At 45.7% G+C, this 25823-nt stretch overlaps 1 protein-coding gene across 8 annotated transcripts in view; it reads left to right on the top strand.

Moving 5' to 3' along the window:
- Nucleotides 1-264: 264 nt before the first annotated feature.
- GNB1L (G protein subunit beta 1 like) overlaps nt 265-25823 on the top strand; it is a 56199-nt gene continuing 30640 nt past the window's right edge. For 2 of the 8 annotated variants that reach the window (XM_044440900.1, XM_044440895.1), the window contains exons 1-2: nt 265-325; nt 1413-1485. Coding sequence is in view for 3 of the 8 variants with exons in the window: in XM_044440898.1 (XP_044296833.1) it covers nt 1484-1485 (2 nt within the window). In the remaining 5 variants the exon portion in view is untranslated. Of the gene's footprint in view, nt 326-365; nt 473-612; nt 653-1412; nt 1486-2572; nt 2614-25823 lie in introns of those variants that run through there. The other 6 variants (XM_044440902.1, XM_044440896.1, XM_044440898.1 and 3 more) reach the window with 5 other exon arrangements.

The raw sequence follows: 25823 nt of genomic DNA, 5'->3' as shown, positions 1-25823 counted from the left end.
TTCGGACTACAGTTCCCAGCATCCGCTAACTGCAGCGGAGCAAGGAAGCCACCCAGAGATGGAACGCGCAGCAACGCCCGGACCGACATTACCGCGCATGCGCCACTCATTCGCCCAGCCGAGCGCGGAGGCTGATCAAGGCGAGCAAACAGAGGCGCCGCGGCCGTCACGTGACGGAGCGCTCCGGCTCCCTTGTCGAGCTCGGCGCTCGGCTCGCTTCCCTGGCCTCCCGATCTCAGCGTCTCCAGCCGGGCGGGCATCGCGTGTAGATCGCCGGCTCATCGATGCCGCTCCTCTCTTTCGCCCCGCTTCGCAGCGGAGGACGGTGAGGCTCCCACCCGGCACGGGGGTTGCCGAGGTTTCTCTGTGCTTCCTGTATGGGGCGGGGAGCCACTGTGCAAGGGCCTGGACCTTGTCCAGTGTCCCCTTTCCAGCCAGACGGTGGCTTTGGTTTTTAGTGGCTGCAGAGCAGGTAGAAATTCAACAGGAAGAGTCTTTCCTTGGAGAGAGCGGCTTTGCCTAATTATCTCACTTGCACCCCACCCCCAGCGCCCCAAAATCCGGCGACCTTCATCTGTTTTGCGTTAAAGCTCTTAGCATTCCTGTCTTGCTGGCCGGAGCTGATAGGAGCTGTGGTCCAGCGCATCTGGAGGTGGGGACATTATGGTGCTGCACCCTTTGGGTTGCTAACGGCTTTCCTCACCCCACGCACACTAGGCTGGTGTTGTCACAGTTGCACAGCAGGTGTAGTCTTTCCGGTAGAGATGCAAGACTTCGCCATATTTCATGATACGGGCTGTATATGTTTGGTTGGTGCACCGTTATCCCCTTTCTCTGAACTGGTCTCCCCAGTGAGGCTCACGTGGTGTCAGTCTTCTCTTCTAAAAGCAACAATTTGATTTGGACAAAGATTTTTCCCAGTTAAGTAAAATAATATTATTACTCAGATAACACAGTGTCCATCTGCACCTCTGTGTTTATAATCCTCTTATTTTATTTCTTAATGTCCCCACTTTTTGAAATATTACATTAATATGCTTCTGGCTGGGTTATTCATTTTCTGCTTTTCTTGAGAACTGCACTATAGAGCTGTCCTCTGAACTAAGGGAAGCTGGTCAGGCAGGGATCCAACAGGCTTAGGTTTCCCTTGTGGAAATGAGCTCTTCACCTCATCTAATGAGGGAGGACTGCTTTTTGTCCCTGCGCACACATCTGTTGTGCCTTACCCCCTGCAGGTGGAAATCTGACAGGTGCAGCCTTCCCTGTGGACTTGCAGTGGTTGGTGGTAGGAAACGCTTCCGCTGTGGAATGTCAATTGTTTGCAAATACACAAGAGCATAGCCCAAGTAATAAACCTGGTGGTCCTGTCTGGATTGAGTTAACGGCAAATGGCTAATTTCCTTTATCTTTAGATGCTGCATCCCTTTGCTTTTGTACAAAAGAAATATTCGCTTTGAAGAATCACCCCTGGAAGCTGTACTCCATGTAAGTATTTGTGTTGCTCATCTTAAACATTTTTAACCTGCTATTCAGTTCATTGGGGGCATTGTTTAAGCTAATCTAAAACTCAGGATGGGAAACCTTTCCAGTGCCAGGGCCCAATTCAGAGCTGGGAAAGCTATGAGGGAGCAGTTCTGGGGCAGAGCCAAAATGTGTGGGGCCGATCAGAGCTAAGAGGGCCTTTTGCACAGTAGCCCCATCGCTGGACTAAGTCATTTGGGATCTGTTAGGCCCTATCCTTGCAGGCTTTTAAGAAGGCCCTGAAAGTTCATTACTTTCCTTCGGCCTTTGCTATTTTGTTTTATCAGACAAGCTGTTTGTTGTAAGTTTTGTCTCCTGTTTGTGTTTGTTGTTTTTAGAGTGTTTGCTGCTGCTTTTACTATGTTTCTGGTATACCGGTTTTTATGTTGCAAGTTTCACTGCTCTGCACAAGCCTGGGAGGTCGTCTCCCTTTAAAGGCAGCCAAAAAGATATATTAAATAAATAAGCAAATGTCCTTGCTGGGAGAAGAGACACTGCTTAGGGAAAATGGACCTCTCTCCCATGGGCTGATGGTTCCTCATTGGCCATGCTGGCTGGGGGATGATAGGAGTTGTAGTTCTACAAATATGAAGAGCACCGGCTTGAGGAAGGGTGTGCGAAGGTGAATTTGATTGTGTGATAGTCTGGATAAAAATGAAGGCTACTTCAAGATGGCCCATGCAGGGTTGCCTTCCAGGCCCTGCCGCATGCTGGCTTGGCTTCAGGTAGGTTGCTGCATTGTATGCTTTCAGGTTGTCCCCTGGGAACGTCTCTCTTCTGAACAGATGGAAGATAAGCTTGAAAAATAGCTGTTGCACCTTTTCTGCTCAGCTTGATTGCCTAGAGGTGATTTTATTAGTTAAGCTAGGTGACCTGCGATTTTCAAAGCGATAAATAGGGATATGATAATGTCCCTGAATATTGCTTCATTCAACAGTTCTTAGAATAGGTACTTGTATTTTTTCAAAAAAGTACCATGACTTGAAGCTTTTCTTTTTGTAGGTCGATCAGTTTGTTGACGTTTAGTATCAACAGTTTGTTGATGTTTAATACCAGTTGGCACATCCCAGTTTTTGACAGCAAGCCATGCCTGTAAGTGCATCCAAATGGTGATTTTGCCCTCTGGGGCCCTTGGATCTTTTGTTAATGGCAAGAGAGTGCTTTGAGAGCCCGTTGTGTGTGTGTGGATAGCCCAGAGACCATCCTAGCCCCTTAGTTGAGTGCCTGGCTGGAAATTCAATCATGTATATACGGAGTAAGTCCCTCTGAGCTCAGTAGAACTTCTAAGTAAATATTCAGCATTGAGCTGCATTTAATCTTACTATTTCCAATAGTTTTCACAGTAGTGAAGTTTGAATGATTGTATCTTGGCTTGATTAACCAAGATACTGATGTACCTTTTGCTGCTTATGTAGGCTCTTTGATCCAGAAAGCCTTCAGTTAACTATAGTTCCTTGTTTTGACTGAACCAGAAAAATGGTTAGCTTCTTCAGAACAAGCCAGGATATTCCATGGGGTAACAGACTGTTCTGTTCTGAAGCTGGTAACTGTAGCTTCCTGGGGGAGATCCCCTGGGAACCGCATGAGCCACCTTGAGATGCACAACAGGAGAAAGGTGGGATATAAATATAATAAATACGCTGATACAGACTTTTGCACTAAGGAAAAATCAGTGGGTTGGAAGGAAGCCATGTGGAAAAGCATAGCTTTTTCCTGTGGCATCATAAGGACCCATATTATGTCTGTTTTAGTTGAAGGTCGGTCCCACTGGGTTTGATGAGGCATCCTTCACTGTCAGGGAAATCGTAGCCACATTTTGAACTTTCAGTTTCTTTCTGGCAGAGCACAGAGACTCTTTCAGCCCAAGGGCTAAATCCCACTTCGAAGAATCTCTTGGGGATTGCATTCGAGTTGGGAGGAGCCACAGGGAAGAGTTGCTGAACAGAAATTATCAGCCTATTTTAGCTGAAAGGTCCAACTGCCTTAAGAAAGGCATTCTAGCCTTTTAGCAGGGAAGAAAATGCACAAAGAAGGGAATCACTCAGGGGTTGGGTTTGGGGACTGTGAGGGGGGCACTGAATTTCTAGGGACTAGATTCATCCCTTTGAACAGAAGTTCTCTACTCTTCACTTACGGGGATCAACTCCTATGGAACGTTCTTAACATCTCTGACCAGCAGGAAGTCTGTACTGATAGGAGATGAAATGTGTGTGGATTTGACCGTTTTTATGCTGTGGCAGTTTCGAATTCTGGTTAAGCAGCTGCTTGGAAACCTCATAAATGTATTGTTTGGAGATGACTTGAACCGGCGTCCTTGGAGCGCCAGAGGGCAACGTGTCTTGCTAGCAGGCAGTGGTTGTGATCTTTGTGTCCCTGGAGATCACATCAAACCACCTCCCAGATACTTAATCTCAATGAGCACTAAATACCAAACAGATGACCTAGATCTCATGCGTCTGAGTGGTTTGAATTTGGTGGTGGCTTTTTGAGTGATTCCTGTGCGTGTATTTTGGGACTCGTTTTAGAAAGGAGTCATGCCAAAGGCTTTTGCCGTTCTGCTGGGTGGTGCTGTTGGCATTTTGTGTTTTTCATTTAAAAAAAACTGAACATTAAATGTGATTTGCCTCTTGTGCAGGGGAAAAGGTAGAGTTGAATGGCAAGGACACTGGTTCAGCAAGATACCACTTTTTTAAAAAACAAAATTTATTATTTTCTCTATAAATCCAAAACTAAAAACAACAGTTATTCAGGACATCGGATATACTGGGTCGACATCACACTATTTTTTACATTTAAGAACTATATTCTGTTCTACGCGTAGTCCCCTTTCTCTAACCATCTCTGCGCAATCCAAGATCTTTTTTAAAATCAACTCTTCATTAGGTGGCTCTTCGCTTCTCCAACGTTGAGCAAATGCAATCCTTGCCGCAGTAGTTATATGTAATGTCAAATATATAGTTTGTTTATCAAAATTATCAGGAACAATACCTAATAGAAAGACTTCAGGTTTAAATGTTAACTGTTTATGCAGCATTTCCTCAAGGTACTTGTGTTTAGGCAAAAAATATTGGGTTAAAATACACATGTTCACCTCAAATGATAGAAGGTACCAGGTTTGTGTTTATATTTCCAACATCTGTTTGAAGCAAGATAGCACTTTTAAGTCACATCCGTTTCAGTCTGAACATCAAGCACAGGTTTAAAGACTTCGCTTGGAAATAACTGGAATTTAAATGCCCGTGAGTGCAAACTGATGCATGATTTGATGGAAATAAGTTGGAATACTAGTGTTGTTGGAAGCATATCCATCTAAACATGTTTAGGGCTATATCCAAAGCATGGCTTGGTTCTAGTCTGCATGGGGGATTGGTCAAATTAACCATTTGGATGGGCATGGTGGTTAAGGAGGAGCTCAAACCGGAGTGTTGCCTCGGTTTCGCACTGTGCAGCTAATTTGTTTGTGAGTTAGAATGAATTATGGATCGTTTTCTTTTCCCTCTGTTTCCCATCCACCAGATCATTCCAGCATATCTGTCCACAGCCACTGACCTACAATCCTTTTGGGTCAGGAGGTCAGGGATGAGTAAAAAGGCCGGGCTCTTGCATAGCCTAATAAAGGATATTGTGGAGCTGGGGAAAAAAGCACAAGAAAGGGCAACGCAAATGATCAGGGGACTGAAGCAACTCCCCTAAGAGGAAAGGTTACAATATCTGGGACTGTTTAGCTTAGAAAAGAGGTGAGGAACAGGGGACATGATGGAGATGTACACATTTATGCCTGGTGCGGAAGCAGGAGATAGAAGGAGGCACTTCTTCTTTCTGCCATGATGCTCTCACATCCCGGGAGTTGCTTGGTGGGAGATTTAGCACAGATGAAGGAAGGAGTCCTCCACACAGCACAGAGGTGAAACATGGAAGCCGCTCCCATGAAGTGCATTGGGGAGCTTTTGAAAGGGATTGGACAGATTCACGGAGGTGGAGGCCATCAGGGGCTTCTGATCGTTCTGGCTATACGCTTCCAACAACATTGGAGGCAGTACGCCTATGTGTGCCAGTAGCTGGGGAACATGGGCAGGAGGGAACCTGCTGTACACATGGGCTTCTCGTGTGTTTCCCATGGATGGCTGTTTGGCCACTGTGTGAGCAGCACCTTGGATTCAACACACCCTTGGCCTGATCCGGCTTGGCTTTTCTTGCATCCTTATAACCATGTTGTCCCCAGTCTAACAACTTCCAGATGTGTTGTTCTACAACTCTCACCATCCCCAGCTGTGGTGCCCGTGGGCATGTATCTGGGGAGGGTGCAGGTTGCACTCGAACACTATTGAAGGATACCAGGTGGCAGATTTCTTGTAAATCTCATGTGCTAGGGAACCCAGCTCCCGCCTTTTAGAAAACCTTACACGTTTTTAAAAGGGTTTATCACAAACTTACTCTGACTTCATGGCTTATTCCCACTGCAGCATGTGTGTGTTTTGAAGGACTTGGAACGACTGCCTTGCAGAAAAATAGGGCAGGGTTTGAGAAGTAGCATGGGTGTAGAAGTCTTGGGAAGGACACGGATAGGAAGGCCAGGGAAATACTTCAAATTCATATGGGTTTGTCAGGCTGTCTCCCAGTTCAAAGAAGTCTTCTAGTGCCACACCATGTAACCAAGTTTCATTGTGGATAATGGGGCTTATTCTTAGTGTGGGCCCTCCTTTTAGTACTTGAAGTGTTTTTTTTTCCTCCTTTAATGCTTGCTGGAATTCAATCCAGACCTTGTCAATTGACATTTGAGCAATCTCTTTTTTCCCCATCATGTTTAACTTTTGTGGCTAAATACAAAGTTTGAGAATCTAGCTTTTTGGAAAGAATGAAAAAGCATCTAAGTTATTAGTACTGTGAAAAATAGATGAATAGTGTGTGGACTTAATAGAAAGAATAGATATAATTGTCTGTCTTTAAAGTTCATCTACACAATACTTCTGTAACATTTTGGGCAATTTTTTTGATATTCAGTTAATCTAAATGTTCACTTTCTTTCTCACAGAGGTGGGTAGAGACCTGTTCTCCCCTGCAGAGGAAAGCAGGATGCGCTCCAACAGAGCAAAGCTCAGGGAGCCAAGGTTCAGTTTGGATGCCAGGAAGCACTTCCTGACAGTTAGGACCCCGAGGGCGTGGAATGGGTTTCCACGGGAGGTGATTGAGGCCCCTTGGTGAGGGTGTTCAGACATAGGCTGGACATGCACATGGTGGGCATGTCGTGAGCGGCACCGACTGGAGCCGGGGGTCAGACTAGATGACCCGGGATACCCCTTCTGACTCACTCTGTTTCTATGTTTCTATATCTTTTCATCATTACCACTTATATGTTAGGATCCCTAGCCAGCTGTTTGCCTGTTCCTTCTGTATAAACCATGAATCACAAACACTGTTGTATTGTTTTTCTTGTGACTTTTATATATATTTTTATTCCTCGGGGGTACAGATTTTTCCGTAAGCTTTTCCATAAAAAACATGCAGATCTGTTCCACTGGCAACATAAAAGCTGCGAACCAGTCAGCTGTAGCGAGTTGGCTCTTGTCAGGAAAAGAAACCGGTTCTCAAGACCCCCTGCTCCGAGATGGATGGACCAAGTTCTCTTCACATTCAAGGAGACTTAAGTCTTAAGTGTTAAAACAGTCGGTGTTTAAACTGTGTTCCCCTCTCCCACTTTATTTAGACAAAGATAGACAGAATCGAGTGGAAATTTGCATACATGTCAAATCTAACCCAAATGTAGTGTGTGTGTGTGTGTGTGTGTGTGTGTATGGGTGGGGTTTGAAAGGAAGGGAATGTGAGTTTGAACCAGCAAGCCCAGATGGATGGATTTATAGCTTCTTTAATATTAAAATGTTGGTGTACAAAAAAATGTGGTTGGCAGGGCCAAACTAAGGTTTCAAATTAACACAGGCTCAAAATCAATGTTTGACTTCAGGGCTGTTTCAAAGTTATGAGTCTCCAGGGAGCGGTTAAAGCAATCTCCCCAAACTTAAGAATAAAATGAACTTGTTAAAAAGCTGCTTGAGCATGATTGCTGAGACTTCGGGACAAGCTTCCCATGAAAAATCGCACGAGCATTTTGGGGGCTTTGAATGTGCCACCTATGTGCATTCGACGGGCTTTGGAGGCATGTGGCGTTCTGGGCCACAGCCTGGGGCAATCCATGCACGGTTGCTCTGTGAATGTGTTTACGCGTCAGAAGCTGACTGGGGATGCTCTTGAGGGGCAGCGGTTGAGGGGGATGCACTGTGTGTCCCGTGGCGAGGGGCCAGGCTCCGTGGTGCAGTAGACACTTTGCATGAAACTGTCTTGGGAAGGGCAGGTTGAGCCAGTCACCATTCTGCCCTTCAGGGAAGGCTCCTCGCTTAGGGAAGAGCATGTGCCTTGTGTGGAAAGGTCCCAGGTGCCCATCTTCAGGTGAAAGGACCCAGGTAGTAATGAAGGGAAGAACCTTGCCTGAGAACTTGGAGAAGACCAGGGACTAGACGCCCAAGCAGCTAGTGATTTCACTGCATAATTTAACCAAGGATTTCTGGGTTTGGCACCAATGGCTCGTTCTCTTGGCCTATGCTGGACCCTGGAAGTTTCTACCAGCCAGTTTTGGTTAGTTGTGCATATCATGGGTTAGCTAAAGAAGAAGGGGTCTCTTGGACTCCCCTCAATACTGAGTATGTGTGTTTTGATACAGGGGCCAGGGCTGCCTTCTCCTGCTGGATTTCAACGCCTATTGAGTCAGGGATGCTGTGAGTTGTAGGCCAAAGCATACGGAGGGCACAAGGTTGGGGAAAGCTGGGTTAGCACTCTTGCAGGAGCGAGCTACAATTTCTGCTATCAACACATCATACAGTTAGAAGGGACCTAGAAGGCCATTGAGTCCAACCCCCTACTGAGTTCAAGACTCAGGTCTCCCATCCAAACACTGACCAAGCGTGACCCTGCTTAGCTTCCAAGATTAGGCTGAACCAGACACTTCAGGCTATATGGAAGCACTGTATATGGCCAATAGTGAGGAATGAAGCTGAAGGCAAAAACATCTGGAGGGCCCCTGGGGGCTACCCCTTTAAGAGAAAGTATTCCTTCTAAAGATCAGGGGAGGCTTGCCAGGCCCAGACAGCTGGTAGACTTTCCCCAGTGAAACCATCTGTTCTACGAGGCTGATGGTAGAAAGAGAAGCCCAGAATATTAAGTGGAAGGCCAAACTGTGGTTCTGTGTTGATTAGAAAGAAAATCCTGGTTGTAAAAATAAATGAGCTTGGTCCACTATTTTCCTTATTCGTTTTTGTTTCCTCCCCAGGAGAAAACACAGAACATAACCTGGGCCATAAATCTGCTTTAGTGTTCAGATGAGAAAGGGTGGAGAAACTCCTTTTATGTAATCTTCCCAGAAATGCGAAGGCGCATGAGCTCAGACGCTCATCCAAAAATGCATGGCCAGATTAGGGTTTCCATTATTTCTCGCAGGCCAGTAATATTTCACTTTGCTTAGCCACTGGCTGACTAAAAGCTTCAGCTTGCTCCTTTTCTCTTTTTCTGTGCAAGAACCGAAGAGTTTGCAAAGACGGCTTGAGAAAGATACACTAATTACTTTTAGAGGACTTTCCCTCCAACTACAAATTCTTTCCTAAAATTTCCTAACACTTTAGCTACTATATTTCAGTGACAGTAATCAGAAATACTTTGCGATTCCCTTTGAAGTAGTTAAGTAATTTCAGCTACACGGACATCGTAAATGAATCGGGTAGACACAGACTTGGATCCAGGCTACAGTAGTTGAGCTTAGATCCCAATGACTTCAATGGAAACTAAGTCCTAACTAAGTTCAGTGCACATAATAGTAAATATTTATGTACTCGTCGCCATAATGACAATCCCGATAGCTGCACCCACAAGAAGTGTGTGAAGAACACAAGCAAATGTGTTGATCTTTCATTTTGTGAGTGCATATTTTGAATCTTCTGTTGGTCTTTCCTCTGCATTTCAAACAAAGCCCTTACAATGTACTTCCATTACACGAGAAATGAATGACTAGGATATTTTGCCGCTGGAAAAATCAATCTTTGCCTTTGCAGCTGCTGTGGGGATTTCAAATAAGCTCAGAGGGAATGGCAGATTGTCTCACCCTTCCGGTTCCTCCCGAAGCCCTGGTGCTTTGATCCTGTGAGCCCCGGTTCCACTACAATCCTAGCAGTGCGGGGTTCTTGAACAAAGGAAGCTTCTTGGGCAGGAAGGGGGTTCTCCCCTTGGATTTCCTGTGCCACCCTTTTAACCCTTTCTTTCCTCTGCTGACATAGAGACAAGGAACAACCCGGGGAGGGGAAAGTGTCGAGGCTGGAGAGTCTGTGCGGATGAAACTGGGTGCTGCAGAAGTGTCCCCCTCCACCTGCTGCTTCTCCCTGTCAAATATTCCACCCCCTGCAGGTGTGCTGTCTTGGCAGAGGCTGGTTTTGGAACACATCTTGTTCCAGCCTCCGAGCCTGAAGCCAAAGGCTTATTATGATGTGCATATTTCCCAAGATCGGCCTTTGAGATACTTGAAGCAATTTATTTTTTATGAGTTAGAGGTGTGATGAGGTGGGATTCAGTCTCTGTACTTTGTAGAGATCTGTTTGTAACGCAGACCCTGTGCATAAAACACATCTTCAACTTTTCAAATATCCTCTCAGCTGCAGCAAACCCTCAATGTATATTCGAATCTGGTGGCTCTTTTTTGAATTCTGCATTATGCTAGATGGTGGGAGTTTAATTGCATAAAGGAAGGAAAATTGGAAACCCAGGAAGGAATTTTCAACCAAAGGTAAATACTGATATTTCAGGCAAGCACGTTTGAAATCTTAACCCCGCGCACACATACAAACAAGCTATGTTGATTCTTAAGGTTGCTCTGTCCTGGGTGGAGGAATTAATTAATTGCTCCTTAATTGGGGTGGTGTGATTGGGCTTGGCTCTTCATTCACAACTGTCATGTTATCCTGAGGCAAGTCTCTAAGGTAGCAGATAAACTTTGCATGTTGTTATTGTTAAAAGGGTGATGCTCTTGCAAAGCATGTTCCACAAACCAGCTAGGCTTGAGCACTTGGATTTCTAAGGAGAGACAGGGCTTTCTTTGTGGTGGCCCCACAGCATTGGAGCCCCTTTGCATTCATGTTTGCTGGGCCTTCTCCTGGGAGGCTTTCAAGGTCTTGAAAATACACCTTTCAGTGCTCTAGTTCCTTAAAGAGAACGGATGTCTGCATGATCTTAAGCTGGATTTTGCTAGTCTGCTGTACACCTAATGATCAACTCAAAGTAGTACTGTCATTTATGTTAGGTTTGCTGCTTTAAGGGCAGCTTAATACATCCTTGGAATAAATGAAGTCTGTTTTGCTTTGGCTTTCCCCAGTGGAAGTTGGACATCCACACTGCAGTCGTGATTACAAGCTGGACAAAAGGGGGGTGAGGCAAAATACTAAAAATGCCAACATTTTAAAGTGTCCTGCTGCCGGTAGCTAGGTCTCAAGAGTGGCATTTCAACCTTTCAGAATATGGGAAAGACTACCCCCCACCCCACCAACGAAGGGCAAGAGTATGATCTGAAAGCCCATGCTCTGTGGAAGCTAAGCTGGTCTGGGGCTGGCCGGAGCTTGGAGGGAGGGAACTGCATGTAGCCAGGTGCCACAAGGCGAGAAAGGTGGGATATAAATATAATAATAAATTATGAATTAAAAACTGGGAAAGCTGGGGGGGCAGATTGAGGCAGGGCATGTGGCCACCTAGGGAACCTGAAAGGGCCCCCCAAACATAGAGTAAAATGCACCTAGTCGGGGACTTACTGGGACTCGATCACCTTGGTGTTCTGCACTGTTGGTTTTCAGGGCTGGCACTCAAAGCTCTTCCACGCAAAGAATCGTACAGCATCGCCGCAGACCGGCTCAAAACGTTCCCCTCGCCCCGTGGCTTTTGCTCTGATTGGTAGTGGTTGTGCAGAACTTCAAGTTCAGACGTCTTAGAAACAGAAACAGAGCGAGTTACCTAGTCTGACTCCCGGCTCCAGCCAGCTCCACTCATGACATGCCCACCATGTGCATGTCTAGCCTACCCTTGAACACCCGCACCGATGGGGCCTCAACCACCTCCCATGGAAGCCCATTCCACACCCTCGGGGTCCTAACTGTCAGGAAATGCTTCCTGGCATCCAAATGGAACCTTGGTTCCATTCTCCCCGTGGAGATCTTTTCCATCTCCACCTACCAGTCCTATTCAGATGGGAGATGCTCGGGACTGAGCCTGGAACTTTTGGCCCGTTTACCATGAGGAGCAGCCAAGCCAAAAGTTCCCAGTTCAGGATGTGCAGGCTCCCGCTATGAGCACCAGTTTTCTTTCCGCTGGCGAACCCTTAAGGAAAGTATGGAGGCTTCCCCTGCAAATCCAAGTGAAGCTTGAACACGTGACTGTATGCCAACAGTAGGCCGCCTGGTGCCTTCCTGTTATGTTGGACTACAACCCCCATCGTCCCCAGTCAGCATTTGGGTATGATGGGCATTGTCATTCAAAACATCTGATTTCCTACTGCTGCCACACAGCCCTGGGCTGCCAATCGCCTTTCTACCCTTCCCACTTTTTAAATAAAGTCATTTTTAATGGCAGCTGCTATTGCTGCGGAATGGGTTTCTTCCAGTGCCAAAAAGTGGGTTCGAGGGAATTGGAGCCGAGATGTCACTTTTGCTTGCGACTCGCTCTTTTGGGCCGGCTACTTGTCCTTTGCCTTGCCTCCCGTGGCAGCCATTTTGTGGTGGTGCCTGGGACAGTTCCTCAAATTGCCAAACGTGTCTGTGGCCATAAAAGTTGCCCGGCTCTGACTTAAATGGATGCAAATCTCCCTCCGTCCCTCCATCCCTCCCTCCCTCTCGAATAGAATTGAGGGATTCACGTGCATTCAAAACAGCAGGATCTTGCAGATCAGCTGTTGTTCCAAGATCCTTGTATAACAGGAAGCGGTGGTGGGGTTGGCATGTTATCTCAAACCCTCGGATATTCTCCTCCCCATTTGCTACCCCTCCTCTTGGGCTTGCTTCCATGGAGGTGGGCTCACAAAGAGCAGATGTCATGGGAGCGGTCCTGCTTCAGGCTGAGGGCATTTCTTTTGTGAGTGTTTGTGGCAGTTTACTTTTGAGCTGAAACTGAAGAAGGCCATCTCATGCTAACAATGGAAGGAGTTGGTGGTTTCCTCTTGCGTTTATGCAAGGGAACCTTCTTATAAAAAGCTTTTTCCATCCCTTACGAGCTTCCTTGGGAGCGGTGCCCCGTCCTCTGCAAACAAGAAAGATCGGAAAATATTTCTCCCGTTCGTAACAGTTGGGTTTGCTCATACAAATGACCCCATGCCTAAATGGAAGATACACCTTCTAGTGCAGCCTGTGGCTTTCTAACTGTGTTGGGAGATGTTGGGAGCTGTAGTCTCACAGGGCCCCAGGTTGAGCAAGACTGTATTTGTTTTCGCTTATTTCCCCACCCCTGAAAAAAGTCAAGATTTAATGACTTTACAGGTTGGAATGGGTAACCTGTACAAACCCATGTTTGTTTGGGTAATCTCTGAAAATTTGACATTTATGAAAAGAGCGGATGTGGGTGAAATTTTTTTTTTCCTTTTGTGTCTCCTCAGCCCTTTAACTTCACTGTAATTAGCACTGATTAACATTAGTTGATACTTTAATTAGGATTCTCCCTGTAGGGATGAAAGGCTAGGCACATTGCCTTGGCATTTATGTGTGAGTTCAGCTAAAAGCCAGCATTTACACCTGGAATAGCAGAGGCTATTCTGGTAGGGCTGAGTTGGGGAGAGGCTGGATGCTGCAAAACGGGTGGGCAGATTCCAGGCTTGCAGGATCCGAGTTGTGTGGAATTTTCTTCCTGGAATGCAGAGGCCTATCCAAGGAACCCTTCTTGCTTCCCATAAACCATGCACCACCTTATATGCAAACCGACATTTTAACTGCTGTGCTGTTTGTCATCAGTCTAAACATGAACAAAGACCTAGGCAAACTTAGCAGGTGAGTTGTCCCATTGTAGAGATGAGAAGACTGAGGCCAAGGGCGAAGCAACTAGCACATGACCAGCCATGCAGAAGTGGTGGTGTTGCTATTACTATTTCTCCCTTCTTCAAGCTGATGCCTGCCAGATGTGCTGGAGGAGGCGGCAGATGCTGGGAGTTGTAGTCTGACACATCTGGAGAGCATCAGATGAATAAACATTTCTTCTCTTGCTGTCCTGAGCAAAGCTCAGGGAACTAAGGTTCCATTTGGATGCCAGGAAGCACTTCCTGACAGTCAGGCCCCCGAGGGTGTGGAACGGGCTTCCGTGGGAGGTGGTTGAGGCCCCTTGGTGAGGGTGTTCAAACATAGGCTGGACATGCGCATGGTGGGCATGTCGTGAGCAGAGCCGGCTGGAGCCAGGGGTCAGACTAGATGACCTGAGAGACCCCTTCTGACTTGCTCTGTTTCTATGTCCTTTAAGTCAGAATCCCTTGGAGCAATAGGACGAGCTACCCAGAGTTAACTTGGTAGATCCCAGCTTGTTTTTTTATGCCCTTGACATAAAGACATGAAAGGGAGGGGACTTGGTTTCCTGGACTCCGTCTGCACATGCAGCAGAATGGCAGCTGGGAGACAAATGAACAATCCTGAAAACTGACATTCTAGCAGCTTGGTGCTGAGTAAACACCTGGATTTCTGCACCATGAAAGGAAACAGAGCCGGAACAATATCCTCTAAAAATCACAGGCTAGCACTCCGGCTGCTGTGTTAAAAAAATATTATTATTTTCATGTCTCTGCTGCCCACTAGCCAAAGCTCTCTAGGCTGTTCACAGTTCATAACCACAGGTACAGTGATAAAAATGGGTGACAAGAACAATTCAGGTACAATAAAGTACGGTATAAAATTCAGTGCAGAAACTGTGAAACAATTTCAGTAAAAGCTGGATCTGCTGGATTAGCTGACTGCATGAGAGTGCATTGGTGTGTGTGTTGTGTATAATATATATTACTCAGAGAGTGTATGCTATAGCACTTAGGGTGCCAGTGTGGAGTTTGGGGGGGGGTTCTGACCCCCCCAAAGCTATGAAACTGCCCGGGTGTCTTTGGGCCGGTTGCTGACTGTCAGCCAATCTTGCAGGCTTGTTGCAAGGATAAGAAAGGAGAGGAGGAGGTTCGTTCCACCTGGGGCTTGTGGGAAGAGAAGCAGGCATAAAGTAATCTGATCTGTCCCTCATCAGGGATGTGCAGGCGCTGCATTGTGCAATGCAGACACCTCTGTTTGATTTCATAGACTGCGGTCAGGAACACTTTTTAGGTAATGCGCCAACTTGCAAGTAGGGACGAAAGAAACGCTATGGAGTCTTTCCGCCTGTGATTCTAATTTAATAGTAATGCTTCCTCTTTCCTGAGCTTGGGAAATCAGATGTTTACATCTTCACCTGCCAGCTGGGCGGTGAGCAGTTGCACCATATCAAACGCAGACTTGTCTTCAGCGATGTTTCCCTTTGGCGAAGGCTGGCCCCTGTCTCCGGTTGTGTTGCTCCCGTGTGATGGCGGGTGTAGCGGTTGTCTAGTGTGTGTGTGTTGCTGCATGGCAGCTTGGCAGATGGCATTGGGCGGCTTTCAGAAAGCCATCCGCCTGGTCTCCACTGTGCTGCAGCGCCCTCCCTTCTAATGGTCAGAAACGGTATTGCTGCTCTTCAGGCCAACCAGGTCGAGTGACCTGAGGGAGCAAGAGCGGCTTGGCTGGTTCTGTGTAGCCATCGCCACAGTCTCGGTCCTTCATTGTGGGCGATACGCATGCCTCTCTGAGTAGCCACAAAGATGTGATTCATCTTCTTCTGCTTACGAGCATATGATTCATAGCATAGCATATGATAAAGGCTTAACTGGTTCTACATTTTTAAAATTTTGATTTAATGCTTTTCAATTATTTTTGTATGTAAATGTTTTTGTATTGTATCTTGTACTGCATGTTTAAGGTTTTAAGCCACCTAGAGAAATTTGACTGTTCGAGGGCACAAATTATTATTATTATTATTAAATTTAATTAGAATTTTAGTAGTAGTATTCAAAAGCAATCATGGTACTGGAAACTCCTGCTGAGCTGCACCTACCGTGGCAGCCACTAAATGAATCTGCATAGCTTACTACATTCCATTTACAACAAATCAGAGTTTGAAGTTGGCTTCATAATCCTGGCTCATTAGCAGAGCAACAAGCCATATTCTACCGGGATCAAGGCATGCTTCTGACCTCCTTGGATGGGACTTTCTGGAGCGCTTTGCTATCCTGGGCCTGTGAAGGAATTGATCCCATTTCACTGTGAATATTCGAAAGCGGGTTTTTGAGGGTCTCTTGGTCAAGATCCCTTAGTAGGCTACTTCTGTGGTGAGATGACCTTCTCACCACCACTGACCCAGCTGCTGTTGCTGCTGCTCCTCCTGGCTACACATTCGAGGAGAAGTAGCACAGGGAAGTTGGTCTTCGACACCGTGCAGTAGATTTTTGTAATTAGATATACAGTCGCATTCCATACCAAGGCCCTCTGGGGACTGCAGAGGAACAGAACTAGCAAAATACCTTCAAGTTCAGCCCACAAAACCCAGCCAAGTTTCATAAAGTTAAAAAAAATTAAAAACTAGTTGTGGTTTCTACAAAGGCAATTTGGTATAAACTATGCATTTAATGTACAAAGATGTAATTTACTTTTTTTAGAAAAAGGAGTTGCGTTGCCAGATCATAAATGACTCCACCAATAAGCGAAGCAAACGGAGCCAGACTTCAACCACCCCCAACCTCCAACCTGTTTTCGTCCAGCTGCGTCTTACTATATTCTCATCAACTAGGTTGGGGAAGGACTACTTTAAAAGTCAGAGGCCTACAGGGGACCTCTTAAGGCAACCTTTAACCTCGGTGCTGCCTAAAAAGAACATTTGAGGCAAATCCCTGGAAAATGATAGGGCGCCCCTTTCTCCCCCTTCTGGTCTCTAGCCCTGCTGCTTTCCTCCACTCTATTCCTTGGCCTGCTGTGCCTCTCCCCTCACAACCCTAAGTTCCCTTCTTCCTCTAATGTTTCTCCTCTCCACAACTCTTCAGCTCAGTTTGTCTGGCAAGGCCCCCATAATAGCCATTTTGGAGAGTCATAAAGGTTGGGGACCCCCACTGCATGGGAATTAATGTGAACAGTTGAGTGCTGAATGAGCATGTGTGAACGAGCAAGATTGGTGCCTGCTGGAGAGAGAATTTGGATGGTCTTGAGAGCTGGGATACTCTGAACTCCACATGACAGAATGTTGGACTGGAACTGAGGAGGTCCACACTCTCCTCTGAAACTCACTGGTTGACTGGGGACTAGTCTCTCTAAGCTCAGGCTACCTCACAGAGTTGTTGAGGTGGCCATGAGCTCCTTGGAGGAAGAGAGGGCTATCAAAGTAATCAGTAAATGCAGCCTAGCTTTCTGATTTTGATGCTCTTTCATGTCAGGAGGATATCTGAGATACATAAGCGGAAACATGTATAGGGTTGGGTCCAAATGGGTGGAGAAACCCGAATCCCTCCTGGACAGTTCTCTGACAGGTGTTCAGGTGGGGTGAAGAGAAGGTAGGGGCTCATCCTCAACCTCCCTCAATCCCATTCAGTATCATACTTGTCAACTGGACTTGTACTGCAACCTTACACTTGCCTATTTAGAAGTACACTGTGTTGCCTTCCTTGAGATGTACACTTGGGTAGGAATTGAACTGTACCCTCAGTTTTCCATTTTAAAAAGGCTCCATTTGACTTAAAAATCATCCGTGACTCTTCCCATTGATTTCGGCAGATCCTGTGAGCAACTAACTTGGACTGGACCCAACCAATTATCCCAGAAAAAAAGAGCATTTTACAAACATAAACATTGTGCTTTTATGTGAGCAAGCTTTCCTAACCTCATCCTCAAAGAATGTATTAAGACCCAATCTGCTTGGCATGAAATGCAGCCATAAACACTGCCCATGAGGAATTTATGTGGCCATAAGATTTTGTAAGTGCACTGTTACTCAGTATATAAATATCTTGCTGAGATTTTAATATTTGGGAACATTGAACAAATAAGTACTTTAAATTTTAAAAGGACCCTTCCTACACAGACCGTGAACAATATTATCTCATATGGTTCCTGTTTTGTATGAGTCCATCTATGCACCGTATTCACTATATGGAAAGAATCTCTGAGCAGAAAATAACATATAATAAAGGGAGAGAGGTACTGTTGTATGTCTGAGTCTTGGGTCCATATGCTTCCTTCTCCTATCTTCTGTTTTGTGACTGCAAAGAAGAGATTGACCGCTTTTGCTTCTGTTTTTAATTAACTGGGTTAGTTAGTTAACTAGGTTTGTGTCTGCATCCAGATAAACTGGGGTTATCAGCTCTTACCCATGGTTTATAGCCAGGGTAAGCAACTTGTGGCCCTTCAGATATTTTGGCCAACAACTCCCACATTCCCTCAGCAGTGGCCATGCTCCTTAGGGTCAACTGGATTGTTGTTCTCTGGATTTTTTTTTGCCTACCTGATGCCCATCTCTGGTTTACAGAAACAAGCCAACTTGTTTATGAAGCTGGCTTATTTCAACAAACTGTAGTTAAGGTAAACTGCGGTTTGGTGTTTGGATGTAACCTGAACTATGGTGGATCAAAAACAGAAATTGAGGCTTTTACTCTCCTCGTGGCTGAATGGGAAGCACACACGCCTAAGGCACTTCCAGGCAGCAATGACAAAACTTTTGCAGAAGCGCCAGCAGATGGTGATGGAGTGACTTGTGCTCACATGCGCTTCATCTCCTGCTGCCTCCCCTGAATCTTTCTTTCTACCTGACTGAAATCCTGCAGGGTTATTCTGAAATCCAGTGCCTTCCTCTCGCCTTTCTTTCTTTTCTTTTTTCCACAGATAAGGATGTCCTTAGGCGACAGGGTCGTTTACAGTAGCGCACAAGTGTTCACACAGACTTCAGAGCATGTGTAAATTGGAATGCTCATATTTAGGCTTTTTTCGGGGTGAGGGGGTGGCCCTTTGGGCCTGAGCTCTGAATCTTTTTGGTACTTAGCACCACCCCAAATGTAAACAGCAATAAAGACAGCGATTTGAGCCCAGCAAAGTCTTTAGGTTGTTTTGAGTATGCATATATTTTCCAGTAGCAATAACAAAACTTCCTCTCAAGCATTTAAAAATATGTTTAGCATCTTTGCCAGCTTCTAATCAGTGTTCTGATAATCTCTACACACACATCCCTGTCTAATTTATATGCAATGGTGAGAAATTAAACAAAGTCTCTAAGGCAGTCTTCCCAAACCTGGTCCCTGCCAGATGTTTTGGACCGGAACTCCCAGCATTCCTGACCATGGGCTTTGCTGGCTAGGAGTCATGAAAGTTGGAGTCCAGAACATCTGGAGGACACCAACTTTGAAAAGCTTCCGTTGGGAAAAACTGGTGGCAAAGCTTTCTTAATACAGGCTAAGGACACTCCCTAAGAATAAAGGAGCAGCTTTGCTGGATTGGACCAAAGAACTAGAATGGCTAACCATTCTTAAGGAATCCTACAAACAGGATTTCTGTACAAAAGCTGCTGCATTTCCCAGCAATGCAGCAATTTTGTTTGTGTGTGCTTTCTCTCTTTAGTATTTTAAAGGCAAAGCTCTGTCCATGTTTACACAGAAAAAGCCCACGATTCCCAGCATCCTGGGAGTTGTACCCCTTATTCATGTCTACTCATGCATAGGATGGAGCCTTAGCTTAAGGAATGCCTAAGATTACACCTTAGTGCATCACTTCTTTTTTAAACATTCTCTCCTGCTCTCAAGATCTGTGGTTTAAAAGCTTTTAAAATTAGTATTCAAGTTTTAACCAACATTTAATGTTTTAGAAGTGTGTTAAGGTTCTGAATCGTTGCAGGTTTTAGCTGTAAGTCGCCTTTGGGCCAAAACTAACTTAGGAATGAATGGCTGAATGAATATTCAAAAGAAAGTTGTATAGCCACCACAACTGTGAGATTCTTCCATGGATTTTTATCTAATTTTGATGCTGTCCTCCCCCTGCCCCTCCTCACCAATTTTGCTAAATGCAGCATCACAAACAGGGCCGGACGTGTCTTGGCTTTCAGTTGTCTCCTGCCATAGCCCTCTGCGTTTGGCTACCCAGTGCCAGTCTGGAAAGCCATAAGCATTTCTCCCTTGCAGAATGAAGACCTGTGTGTCTCTATCCGCCTGTGTCTTTTTTCCTGCTAGCTAGAGAACAATGCAAAGGTCAATTGCATTTCGTGTCGCATGCTGTGGGTGTGTTTGTGAATGCATCCCTGGAATTCCACTATGGGATCTGCATCTTTTGAAGCTGAGGCTAAAATTACTGCCTAAGTTCTTCCAAAGGCGGATACTGATAGAAGATTCAATGAAATCGAAGGTCGCTGGTTGGGGAGGCGTTGAAAGATACCTGGCTATGATACTATTTCTGATTTAATAATGCGAATGAGAGGCTAGTCCTTTGTAATAATTAGGACTAATTACAGAAGAGGTGTTGACAGATGGGCTAAGAGGAAACAAACTGCCTTTATCCAGTAGCTTAGAGTTGGATTACTAGGCTTGTGTTATCTGTTTCTCAGAAAGTAGACACTTCAATCATTCACTAAGTCTTCAAAGGCGAAAAGGGATCCGGACAATATGCAGGATTCAGGATGAAGCCATGAAATAAGTCTTTGATTAGGGGGGAAAATGGCTAACGTAATCCCCTTTTCGTAAATTGTCATAGGTTTTTAAAGTTTGAATTTCAGATGGAGAATCTGATTTGGCATACTGGGAGCAAAGGCGGCCGTGTATCAGTGACTTGTCTCAGTAGAAACTATGGCAGTTTGTGGATTGAACATTGGCCGTCTCTTTCCTGTTGTTGTTACAATAGTCGTCCTTTCGTTTTTCTAGCTTCCTTTGCTCTCCTCTCGTAAAGGAGATGCTTTGGAACGCCGTGGCTCTTTCTTAGCATTTTGGCAAGTATGACATGACGTACCAATGACGCGTAGAAGATAATTTACACTGAAATGGAAGAAATTAATTCCAGAGGAGACACTGTTGAAAGCACATGCTGCAGTGATGTATTTCGGGTGCGGAAGGATGATAGGCACAAAGGCAGAAGCCCGAAACTGAATTTTAGCAAAATGAGCTGATCTGGCTTTCCAGATTAAGGGAGTTAATTATTTATGTTGCAGTAATTTGCATCTTTTTATTTTCATTCACCCAGTATTTTAATGTTTAAAAGACTGTAATTGTTTTATTTCAGTCATGGGTTGTGAGTCTTCGTATTGTTTGGGGTATTTATGATTTTTCATATTGTTATATTTATTGACGTTTGTTTGCAAGCCATCCAGAGACGCATAGAGATTGGACAGGTTAGAAATATCCCAGATAAATAAAGATTGCAACACAAATATGTTGGCTTAGAAGTACCCAGGCAGCCGAGTCAAACCCTGGGTCCACCCAGCCGAGTATTGTTGTCATGGTCTGTTGGAAGTCCTGCAGTGCTTCAGGCAGATGTTCTAGCCCTACCTGGGGAACCCGAAGTTCGAACCTGGAACCTTTGGCATCCAGAGCATGTGTTCTCCTGCTGGGTTCCAGCTTCTTGCCAGGTCCATCTTTGTTCGGTGAGGTCCTATTTCTGAAGCCCATTATTTCAAGAACACACCAGTCAGCTAGAACAACCTGAGCACGTAGAAGGTGCTCCCCACCTTAGCCAGTGCTGCTTCTCTCGCCAATCTTGACCCCATGAGCTGCAGCAACGTAGGGTAGCGTGTTGGGATAAAGGAGACGTGGATGTCAATTATTAATCCGTTGCAACAATGGAGGGGGTCTGACTCATGTTTAAACATTTATAACGGTTTCATTGTGCGGTAAACGTGGTCCTACTTTGATCTAGATTTTCTGGTTTGAGCTAATAGCGCTGGTAAAAGTCCTTAATAAATTTGGTTGGAATACGGACATGATCTGATTATCTGATGAAAGACTGACGCTTCAGTTCCTGCCAGCCTGACCGCAGAGCACAATAAGGGGCCTTTTCGAAGCGTATTCAAAGGCCGGTGGTTCAAGTTCACATACTGCGAAATCCGGGTGATGACAAACCACTCTTAGTTTCATGGTGCCTCCTTTTGTGGCTGGTGCAGACATAACATTTCCCGATCCTTTACCCTGGATAGGAAGACTTGGCACCTGCGTGGGCTCAGGAATGCAAGCTGTGCCTTATTGCCGGCCAAACACTCAGACTCGGTGCTTTTGACAGTGGCCTTCCCTATAAATGTCGGTGGCCTTCCCTATAAGGCGCTCCCTTTGGCTTTTCCAGATGTGGCTTTGGCGCAGCCTAGATTTGAAATGGATTTAGGTGGCATTGTTCACCACTTGGTGCCCAGGAGATAGTCAGTGCTCTGAAGGGCAAAATATTTTTATTAAGTAAAGTATACTTAATATACTTTACTGGCAGCTGCTGGTTGTGGAAATCTTCACCCACAGAGCTGATACTTGGTAAAAGCTCATTTGTCAGCTGTGTGTCATCTTAGGTGAATCTTTCTCAGCTTTGCACATCTGGATCTGACAATATTTGGTGAACAGCAGCTTCCAAGTCTTGCTACAGATTCTCAAATCAGACGGATGCCTAGTTGGGTCAACCCACCAGTTAGAGGCAGTGTGGTATAGTGCTTAAGGGTGTGGGACTGGGACTCAGGAGATCCAGTGTACTAGTCCCCACATAGCTATGGATCTAACTGGGTGACGTTCAGCCAGTCGCCAAGTCCCAGCCCACCCTACATCACAGGGTTGTGGTTGTGAGGACAAGATTGAGAGGAGGAAGAGAATGATGTAAGCTACCTCAAGTTCCTTGGAAGGAAGGAAGGAAGGAAGGAAGGAAGGAAGGATATAAATACAATAAATTAATAAATAAAACTCACCTAGGAGGAAAGCATACAATAGCTGAGCTTGTTTACCTTAAAAAAAAAAGGTAAGAAAGGGGAAACAGGATAGAGCTGTGCAATTATGCAAGGTGCACTTGCTGGGCCTTCTCCAATAATCCTGGAAACCAGTGGGCTCATCCAGCAAAGGTGATTGGTGGGGGATTCAAGACAGCTGAAAGGAAGGACTTACCTGCAGATTGTAGTTAAATTATGGAGTCCACTGGCATGTGATTCAGAGATGGACATCCTTCTGCATAGCTTTAAAAAGGGATTAGACACAATTGTGGAGGGGAAGGTCATCAATGGTTCCGGGCTCTGATGGCTATACATATCTGGTATCGAAGAGAGTATGCCTGGGTCCATTGATCTCTGGGGGGCGTGGGCAGGAAGGTGCTATTGCACCCATATCCTGTGTGTGAGTTTCCCATGGGCAGCTTGTCGGCTGCTGTGTGAGTCACAGACTGGGCTGGGTGTGCCCTTCGTCTGATCCAGCGAGCCTTTCAACCCTGCTTGATGGTTTGGAGAAGGGCTGCAGCACCATGATGGAGTGTTGACTTCTCATGTGTAAGGGCCATGAAAAAGTCATTTGGGGTTACAATAAAGTGTGGATATTAGCCCATGGGGCCTTCTGGAATAAAGATGACTTTTATTGATAAGACTTCTCAACACTGTGGTTCAGAGATCTTTGACCTGAAGCTGCCTCTAGTCTATTTATTATTTATTTATTTTTCGATTTATATCCTGCCTTTTTCCTACAAAGGGCTCAAGGCAGCTTACATCATGCTCCTCCTCCATCTTATCCCCACAACAACCACCCTGTGAGGTAGGTTGGGTTGAGAGTCTGTGACTGGCCCAAAGTCACCCATTGGGCTCTGTGGCCGCGAGGGGACTCGAACCCAGATTGTCTGAGTCCGAGTCCCGTGCTCTTAACCACTACACCACACTGGCTCTCAGTGTCTAGCTAACGTTGTTTCCACTGGACAGAATGTTGACCCTTGGGTCACCCGCAGTATTTGCAATGGCACACATACTTCACGCCCCGTCCTCTTCTGGAGAAGTACGCATGGTTCCCATTTGAAATTTTAAAAATGCTTTTTGCGACATTCTTTGCTTTTCAGAAGAAGAGAACGATGCGAGATGTCTATCAAGTATTATGTCCTGTGGGAGGGAAAGGAAAGTAACAGAACAGACTAATAAATAAGCAGGGTGTTGAAAGTGGTATTCTGTGAGCCGAGCTCTTGTGCAACTGAATTTCAATCCGCTTACCATCTTCCCCTGGTTGGGTGCCAAAACCTGCGATAATGTTGTACTAAAGCTGGGTTAATTAAAGTGTAATTAGAAGGGAATAAATCGAGCAATCATAAAAAAATGGTTTGTCATGGGAAAAATATTTGTCTAGGATTAATTAGTCTCCAAATGAAGTGTAGCTTTAGATTGCTGAAAATTATGCAGTCCTTAATTGCAGCTTTGGCCCGATTAATTTCAGATATTGTAACAACTTGATATAGTACTGCTTCTGCTGTTTTCTCCCTTTTTATTAAAAGGGGGAGAGGATGAGAAAACCTCTCCAAGGAGATGATTTCAGGAAACGTCTCCTAAAATGTCTGGAAGGTGTTTAATTAAACCTGTGCTATCTAAGGATGTTTTTAACTCCATCTTGCTGTTGGGTACACAAAGTTTGTACCTGATGTTGCTGCACCCATAATTAAGGGGGCCGGGCTGACTGATCTCTGGCTGACAGATGACTCTGCACGGCTGAACGGGAAAGGCTGACAACCCCCACTTCTTTTCCGTGGTCCCGGGCTTACCAATTTTCTGCTAGAGTTCCGTGATTTATCAAGTGTGCAGACCCAAATTGACTTATGAGCCTGACCATTGTGAGGTGGATCCACACACGGCCCTTCTCCACTTTACGCTTGTGCAGTTTTGCATTCTTTGATTTTTCAAGGAGATTGGGCGTTCTCCTGTGAACGCCTGCTAGGGCACATCCACACGGTTCTCATTTGAGGGGTCAAAGGTACTTATTTGGGTCAACCCAAGCCGTGCCATATACTGGCAGTCTGAACCCTTGCAGTTTCTGCATATACAGTGAGTGGGATGGCACGTTTTCTTAGCCATATTTATTTTCTGCATTTCGCTCCAGAACGATCGCTAAAGCTGCAGGGAGAGGGCAATGGTAAAATATGCTTTAGAATAACAAAACCTCTTTCGCAAAAAATCAAAAGTGGCAGATGTAACAGCAGGCATAAGAAGACAGAGGCTAATTTTGGAGGGGAAAGCCATAAGCTTAAAAACAACAAACTGTGTGGTGCTATATATGGGGAGGGGGGGTGCAGAACTCCCTGTCTATGGGCCAGAACTGACCTCTGGCCTGCAGAAGCTCCCAGGGATGCTCTGGGTTAGCCACCAAGCCCTGCCCCTGAGAGGAATCCCTTCAGAGGGCCGTCCCTGTTATCTCCTACCTCAGAGAATTCCATAAATGAAATTAAAAGCTAAGAAGACCCCTGATGGATGGGACCACAGGCCGGCCTGCCTGCCTGAGTCTATTTATTTAACTTCTGTACCCCCAACAGCCACAGCTCACTCTGTCTAGTCCTACGTTCTGTTCACGCACTGGCTAACCAGCTGCCTATTGGAAGCCCACAGGCAGGATGCGAGCATGTCAGCACCTTCTGGCCATGTTCCCCATAAGGCCTCTCCTCTGATTCTGGAGGAAAAGTGTAACCCTCATGACTATGACCCATTGATTACCACCTCCTCCATGAATGTGTTGACTCTCCTTTGCAAGCCACCCATGTTGGCGGCTCTCGTTACATCTTGCGGTAGCAAATTCCACAGCTGAACTCTCTGCTGCGTGAGGAAGAGCCCTCCTTCCTTCCATCTGCCCTGAACATCACATCACTCATCTTAGGATGGCCCCATTGGGTTCTGGGATTATGAGATGAAAGTGGGAGAAAACCTTCCCCCAATCCATTTTCTCCACACCACGCATAACTTTATACACTTCGATCATGCATCCTCCATACCAAGAGGCTCCTCCATTCTTAGCTAAAGAGCCCCAAATGTTGTAGCCTTTCCTAACCCCCCCCCCAATTATTTGGGTTGCCCTTTTCTGCCATGCCGTCCCTTGTCAGCTGCATTTGTTGGGTGGCACACGGCCCTAGTATGAGAGAGAGACGAGGAGCCTTCTGCTGCACGAGTGGAGCATGTTTGAGCTGCTTGGCTGGACCATTTCCCAGCTGGGACCTGCCTGGTTGGGCTTTCTGTGCATTATGTTCGTAGTGCGATTAACCTTGGGAAAGGAGAACAAG

This window comes from Varanus komodoensis, unplaced genomic scaffold (genome assembly GCF_004798865.1).
Source record: "Varanus komodoensis strain SLA01 unplaced genomic scaffold, ASM479886v1 scaffold38, whole genome shotgun sequence".
Classification (NCBI taxonomy): domain Eukaryota; kingdom Metazoa; phylum Chordata; class Lepidosauria; order Squamata; family Varanidae; genus Varanus; species Varanus komodoensis.
This window is presented reverse-complemented; position numbering and strand designations above follow the sequence as displayed.